Below are 8,139 nucleotides of genomic sequence, written 5' to 3'. Positions count from 1 at the left end.
TGACGGTTGACGCTCGAAGGTCTACGTTGTCGACGCGGCTAATGGCTAGCTACATAGCCCGCGACTTTTGACTGCTCCGGCACGACACGACTTTAGCACCACACGAATTACGAGACTTCTATATTTTATATCGCGACTATAGCGTTACTTGGTCGAAAGTTCGGTGTGAACTGTTGCTTCGGACGAGTTGTTTCTGTTCTGCTCCTGGAAGTCCGAGTCTCCCTCTTTTTAACAGCTTCGGTGCTAATGCACCAAACCACGACGCTGGGGCTCGCGCCTATTTTCCACTACGTCATACTATACCAAGCGACCAATTTCCTGCCAGGGTTTTTACGTTCGCCGCCAAAAATACGCGCGTACGAAAAATGCACACAATAGAAAAGAGTCCTTTACGTTTGAAAAGGGATTATGGGCAAAACCCGCTGGCCACGGCTAGAAACCAGTAACCTCTACAGATCTAATTTTCCAATAAGTTTTAAAATTACAAATAAGCCTATATACAATATTTACAATAATTAATAATTTTGATATTACGTAAAATATCATCACAACTGAACCACCGAGCTCAAATATGCTCTAAGTCATTTCATCGGTCGGAAAATCTTTATTCGGGTATTAACTTAGTCGTTTTAGTCGACAAGAATAGCCGTCACATAGTCATCAACATCCAGATGGCTTCGCTCCACGAATGTTCGACGTTTCTCGCTGGACGAAAAACTCTCAACTCTTCGAGCGTCGCCTCTTTTATTTGTGGCAGCCACAGTGCACCGAAACCACGAGGTAAACAGTCTTTCGTTATCTCGGCCCTCGGACTCCACTCTCTCTCGAGAGAGAAAACCGGTGTTTGTGTATCACATGACCGACACGACGTCATAACCGCTTCTCATTCGGCCAAAACTGGCACGTGATTTTCAGACGAAGGTCGAAATATCAAACTGAAGTAGATACGGGTTGACCGCCGATTTCCCTCTCGTCTTGAGAAGTTTTCTATCCCCTTTCGACTTTCGGCGGGTTTGTGAACCGCTGATTTCTAACTTCGTCTTCTACCTTTCGCTTTCAACTTAAGCTATTTACCATTTTTAACGTCATTGTGAACGCGGCCTTTGTTAAATCTCGATTGTATAGAATGGTTTTTAAATTTAATTAATTAAATGTATATAATTTTAATGTATATAGGTAAATTAAGTGTATTGTTATGTTGAATTTAATTTTGTTATATTTGTAATTTCGTAGTGTATTGTAGGTATATTTTTGTGAATCGGTATTTCCCCACGTATTTTGTAGGCGCCATTTGGGCCAATACTTTTTGTCAAATAAATAGCTAGTAGACCCCCTAGGAAGGGAAGCGAAAAAAGTGTACTGTGGAAATTCCCCAAGTAGCTCGAGGAAGTTGTTTCCTCATGTTGAGAAAGGAAAGGGAATGTGGACAAAGTGTCGACCATCCGCGGGATGGTCACGGGTTGGAAAAACCCCAAAAAAGAGAGATTACTGGCCGTTAGGGCCAGTCTTTAAAAAGAAAAAGGTTTTCGAAAGAAAACCGTTAGAAATCAGAAGAGTTCTAGACTTAGTCCAGAAAGGAGCGACTGCGGCCGTCTCCTAGTTAAGCGCCCCTTGTGTCAGGGCATTTAGTAAAATAATTTTGTTATATCAGTTTAAATAAAGTAGTCGTTTTGTTTTAAAGAAGTTTGGTTTAAATTCATTCAATTCTCACGTAACCCATCGTGTCAGGTCATGAAGTCAGCGATTGGAGTGTTTCAGTCCGCTTTAATCGCCAGTTAATTTAAGCTCTCCCTATAAGTGCGTTTTGGTTTTAGTTTTCAACATTATTTTGGTGCCGAAACCCGGGACGTGAGTAATTAAATATGAGTTAAAAGTAGTTCTATAAATTATAGACAATGGCGGACGATTTAAGAATTTTAAAGAAACAGCTATCCTCCGCGAGAGGTATGGTAACGCGAGCTTGCAACAGTATTCAGGCGGAGCTCGAGAAATCAACAGTTATATGTGAACAAACTCTCAAAGATAATATTGCGCAGTTAGACTCTAAAGAAATAAAATTAAATGATCTGGACAACCGGATCCTAAAACTCACAACAACCGACGATGAATTAGACGCGGAATTGGAAACCATAGAAGAGTACAACGAAAAATTAGTGTTGTGGAGGTCAAGAGCGAAAGGATGGCTACAAGACAGACGGACGACGCCGAGCGGAGGAGCCTCCGGGACGGGAAGCAACAATACCGTCAACCTGATGGGATTACCACCGGCGAATGGGAACGTCAACGGCAACGTCAACAAGGCGGTGCGGCTCCCAAAACTAGAAATTAAAAAATTCGACGGTACCATTTCGCAATGGTTAACCTTTTGGGGCCAGTACGAAGGAGCCATTCATAATCAAACTAACATGGAAGATACAGATAAGTTTCAGTATTTAAAGTCGTATTTAACGGGCGCGGCCGCGAAGGCTATTGAAAATTTACCAATAACTGATAACAATTACGCTACGGCGATAGAAATCCTAAAGTCACGTTTTGGTCGAACAGATTTATTGGTCAGTGCTCATTTAAATAATTTTTTAAAAATGAACCCAGTCTCTAAGTCGACAGATGTCGCTGGTCTTAGAAATTTGCATGATAATTGTCAAGTAGAAATACGTAGTTTAGATTCCTTGGGACATTTAAGTAAAAATTATGGAGAATTGTTAGCTCATATTGTTGGAGGTCTTTTGCCGATCGATTTGTTAGAACAGTTTACTAGAGATAAAAGTGAAGAACAATTGTGGAATATAGAACAAATTATGTCATTTTTAAATAAGGAAATTCAATGTAGAGAAAGAGCGTTAGCCGTTCATAGAGCTTCTAGTCAGCAAATAAAATCAGCTAGTCATAGTTCAAGTCAGGTTAAAAATAATTATCAAAGTCAAAGCCATAGGCCAACAGTTCCCCCATCCGCCGCGGCCCTACATACCCCCGTAAATAATTTCTCCAGGTCTTGCGTATTTTGTAATAGCCCCAATCACCCCTTCTATCAATGTAGAGATCTTTCCATAGACAATAAGAGAGGTATCGCCAGCCAGAAAAGGTTATGTTTCCTATGTTTAAGACCAGGTCATCAGTCCTGGCAATGTAAAGGAAAAATTCAAAATTGCAAAAATTGTAATAGAAAACATCACCAGGTTGTTTGCGACGCCAATCCTGATCAAACCAGAACCAATACCAATTATAAGTCGATAAATTCAAATTCTTCTCAAGTAAATTTAAATAGTGCGCCATTAGACAGAAACTCCCAAGGTCAAACAAACGCCACTTTAGCTACTATGACACCAGATTCAGATTCGGGGATAGTGTTGCTACAAACCGTTTCCGCTAATATAGAGAACGATTTAGGAAATAAATCTAGAGTTAGGTGCGTACTAGATGGCGCTAGCCACAGGTCTTTTATTACAGAAAAATTGTCAAGAGATTTAAAGTTAGAGGTCTTAGGAACAGAAGGAATAGACGTTTTCCCCTTTGGTCATACGAAGCCAATCCACGTAGAGAGAAGAAGGGTTAAGGTTATTTTGAGTAATATGACCACTGGTGAAAGAGTCGAAATTGTAGCACTAGAAACTCCAGAAATTTGTGGAGCGAAGTTTAAGATACCAGGAACGGAAGTTAGAGCGGAAATGCAAAAACGCAACTTAGACCTAGCAGATAACCTCGAAAATCAAGGTGGGGTAAACGCGACCAAACTAGATATTCTGATTGGCGCAAACTACTTTTGGAAGTTAGCTACGGGTGAGTTAGAGAGACTAGGAGAAAGATTAATGGCCCTAAATACAACATTGGGATGGACAGTGATGGGAACGAGCGATATGTCGGAGCCAGGAAGCCAAATAGCTGTAAATTCAGTATCAGTCATGCATATAGGGGTGGGATCGGAAGATGAGCTATTGTCTTCGCAAGTGCAAAGGTTTTGGAGTCTAGAGTCAATGGGAATAAATGACGGTGAAAATCAAAAATCTTTAGAGAGAGAAAATAGTTTAAAATCGTTTGAGGAAGACGTTACATTTAAAGAAGGGCGTTACGAAGTTGCACTTCCGTGGAAGGCAAACCAGGATCAGTTAGGAGAAAATTTTGGTCAGGCCAAAACTCGCACCCTAAATTTAGTTAAAAAATTGAAATCAAATTCCCAGCATTTTAAGGCCTACGATGACGTAATCAAAGAACAATTGAAAACTGGAATTATAGAGAGGGTTGAGAATAGAAATAGTGTATCATCAGGTAAACTATACTATATTCCTCATCACGGAGTAATTAAGAACGATAGGCAAACCACCAAGTTAAGAATAGTGAATGACGGATCATCCCACGATGCCAACTTACCGTCATTAAATGACTGTCTAGAACCTGGTTTCAATTTATTGACAGAGTTGTTTAAATTGTTAGTTCGCTTTCGCCAACATAGAGTTGCAGTCACAGGTGACGTAGAAAAGGCGTTTCACCAAATTGGAATTAGAGAAAAAGATAGAGACGCGTTGAGATTCCTATGGGTCGATAGTCCACAGAACCACAATTTAGTAACATATAGATTTAAAAGGGTCCCCTTTGGTTGCACGTCAAGCCCCTTTTTGTTAGCGGCGACTATTAAACATCACGTTAAAAAATACGAGCGTGAGTTTCCAAACGCGGCTAGAGTCCTTAATGAAGACCTATATGTTGATGATTTGGTAGGAGGCGAGAAGAATGTGGAGGAAGCAAATAAGTTAATTGGCGAAGCTACAGAAATTTTAGAAAAGGCAAACATGCGTTTACGTAAATGGCGCAGTAACTCTAGAGAAGTTAGAGAAAGGTGGGGTGACAATAGTAAAAGGCAACAAGGTCAGGATATTTTCCCCAGCCCAGCCCCCCACAAAGTGTTAGGATTAACTTGGGACGAGGTCAATGATTTATTTACTTTTGAAGTTACGGGATTATTGCAATTCTTAGTGAATAGGAAAAACACAAAGCGATGGGTGTTAAAGGCAGTCGCAAAAATATTTGACCCCTTAGGGTTAGTTTCCCCCTTTACCATTAGAGCCAAATTGTTATTACAAGAGTTATGGGAAAATAAGATCCCCTGGGACAAAGAGTTAAAAAATGAAGAAGAATATTTATATTCGGAAAAATTCAATAGTTGGTGCGAAGAACTGCCTATGTTGGAACAAATAAAAATATCTAGATACTACTTAGTCAACGAGCCCGTTGACATGGCGCCAAAATTAGAATTACATGGCTTCACCGACGCTAGTAAACGCGCTTACGCGGCAGTTGTTTATTTACGTAGTGAATATCCAAACGGACAAATAAATACGTCACTAGTGGCTTCAAAAACAAGAGTAGCGCCTTTGAGCGAATTATCATTACCGAGATTAGAATTAATGGGAGCATTGTTAGGCGCCAGGCTTATGTCAAATCTGAGGGAAACTTTAGCCTATGACCGAAGTACCATCCATTTATGGACAGACTCTACTATAGTGTTACATTGGATCAGAGGATCAGCCGCTAAGTGGAAGCCATTTGTTTCCAATAGAGTTAGAGATATACAAAAATTAGTTGATACAACTTGCTGGCAACACTGCCCCGGTAAAGAAAACCCGGCTGACTTACCCACTAGGGGTAAGAAGCTAAACGAATTAAAAGAAAGCGAGTTATGGTGGCATGGTCCATCTTTTCTTCAAAATCAAATTAAGTTAGACCCAGATGTACAATCAGAAGTAGATGAAAACAATCTTATAAGTGAATTGCGTGCTAAAAATGAATATGTTTGTTTGGTTTCGGGAGAAGGCGAAAATCAAAGAGAACCCCTACTCCAACTTAAAAATTACAGTTCCTTGGTTTTGGTTTTAAGGATCACGGCTTGGATAAAGAGATTTTTAAATAATTCAAAATCAAATGTTAAAAATAAAGACCCCTTATCAGCTGAAGAATTAATTAGCGCAGAAAAATATTGGATAGGAGTAGCCCAAAATGATAGTTATCCAGAAGAGGTCAATTTCTTAAAATTAGGCAAAGAAATACCAAAAACGTCCAATATTTTAACTTTGAGTCCATATCTCGATGAAGATGGTCTTTTATGTGTAGGAGGTCGTATAGACGCGGCTAATCTTAGTTATAGAGAGCGTCACCCGTGGATTTTATCCCACAAACACAAATTATCAGAGCTAATTACTGACCAATGTCATATTCGACTAAAACACGCTGGCGTAAATGAAACTTTGACGGAAATTCGAGAACAATACTGGATACCAAAATTAAGACAACTTGTAAAACAAGAAGTGCATACTTGCCCAAGATGTAAACGTTTTCGCGCGCGAGCTTCAACGGCCACAATGGGCCCATTACCCGACGCCAGAATAAACCCGTCACCCCCGTTTTCAGTGTGCGGGATTGATTTCGCTGGACCGATGTACACCAAGCAAGGAGACAAATGTTACATCGCGTTATTTACTTGCGCGGTAACCAGAGGAGTGCATTTAGAGATCGTATCGGATCTATCTACTGAGAAATTTTTGTTGGCATTCCGTCGTTTTATAGCGCGTCGTGGAATGGTGCGCGTAGTGTATAGCGATAATGCTAAAACGTTCAAACGAGCTGAAGCAGACTTAAACAGCCTATTGAGCAATTTACGTCATCCTGAAGTTGCAAAATTTTTCGGTACCTTCCGTATCTCTTGGAGGTACATCGCGGAACGCGCCGCTTGGTGGGGCGGGTTCTGGGAGAGGATGGTCAGATCCGTCAAGTCATCTTTAAAGAAAACTCTCTGGCAGGCCCGCCTTACTTACGAAGAATTAGAAACTATCTTGATAGAGATAGAAGCTACGGTCAACTCGAGACCTATAAGCTACGTTTATCAAGAAGCCGGAGAACCAGCTCCGTTAACTCCATCGCATTTTCTAGTAGGGCAACGTTTGACCGCTCTTCCTTCGCGAGTATATTCAGCCAACGAAGTAAGGAATTATCAACGGGACGAATTAACCAAACGATTAAAATATCGACAAGCTCTGCTGGACCGATTCTGGGTGCGTTGGAAAAAGGATTATCTTTTAGAACTAAGATCCGCGCACCATAAACCAAATTGCGTAACTAGCAAGGAATTGAAAGAGGACGACGTGGTTCTATTGGAAGAAATAAAGACTCCGAGACTATTGTGGAAAATTGGAGTAGTGGAAAACACAGTCCGAGGTCTAGACCAAATAGTCAGATCTTGTATGGTGCGTTTTCCTAACGGAACCCGTGTAAAACGCCCTATCAATCTTCTTTATAACTTGGAAATTTAAGTTGTTGAACTAAAGGTTCAACTCGGGGGAGGTTGTTAAATCTCGATTGTATAGAATGGTTTTTAAATTTAATTAATTAAATGTATATAATTTTAATGTATATAGGTAAATTAAGTGTATTGTTATGTTGAATTTAATTTTGTTATATTTGTAATTTCGTAGTGTATTGTAGGTATATTTTTGTGAATCGGTATTTCCCCACGTATTTTGTAGGCGCCATTTGGGCCAATACTTTTTGTCAAATAAATAGCTAGTAGACCCCCTAGGAAGGGAAGCGAAAAAAGTGTACTGTGGAAATTCCCCAAGTAGCTCGAGGAAGTTGTTTCCTCATGTTGAGAAAGGAAAGGGAATGTGGACAAAGTGTCGACCATCCGCGGGATGGTCACGGGTTGGAAAAACCCCAAAAAAGAGAGATTACTGGCCGTTAGGGCCAGTCTTTAAAAAGAAAAAGGTTTTCGAAAGAAAACCGTTAGAAATCAGAAGAGTTCTAGACTTAGTCCAGAAAGGAGCGACTGCGGCCGTCTCCTAGTTAAGCGCCCCTTGTGTCAGGGCATTTAGTAAAATAATTTTGTTATATCAGTTTAAATAAAGTAGTCGTTTTGTTTTAAAGAAGTTTGGTTTAAATTCATTCAATTCTCACGTAACCCATCGTGTCAGGTCATGAAGTCAGCGATTGGAGTGTTTCAGTCCGCTTTAATCGCCAGTTAATTTAAGCTCTCCCTATAAGTGCGTTTTGGTTTTAGTTTTCAACAGCCTTACTCACGACCACAACGTACTCCCTTCATTGTAATGGGTTTGGCCACCCCTTCGATGGACTTCGTATTATAATGAAAAGACTTGT

General features: G+C 40.3%; 1 protein-coding gene across 1 annotated transcript; it reads left to right on the top strand.

Moving 5' to 3' along the window:
- Positions 1-1,895: 1,895 nt before the first annotated feature.
- LOC149932598 (uncharacterized) lies at positions 1,896-7,298 on the top strand. Its single transcript, XM_090157147.1, has one exon. The coding sequence runs from the start codon at positions 1,896-1,898 to the stop codon at positions 7,296-7,298; it is 5,403 nt and encodes a 1,800-aa protein (XP_090013273.1).
- Positions 7,299-8,139: the final 841 nt, after the last annotated feature.

The sequence above is a fragment of the Leiobunum rupestre genome, chromosome 8 (genome assembly GCF_980474605.1).
Source record: "Leiobunum rupestre chromosome 8, qqLeiRupe1.1.hap1, whole genome shotgun sequence".
Classification (NCBI taxonomy): domain Eukaryota; kingdom Metazoa; phylum Arthropoda; class Arachnida; order Opiliones; family Sclerosomatidae; genus Leiobunum; species Leiobunum rupestre.
Note: the sequence above shows the minus strand (reverse complement) of the source record. Positions and strands in the feature narration are given on the sequence as shown.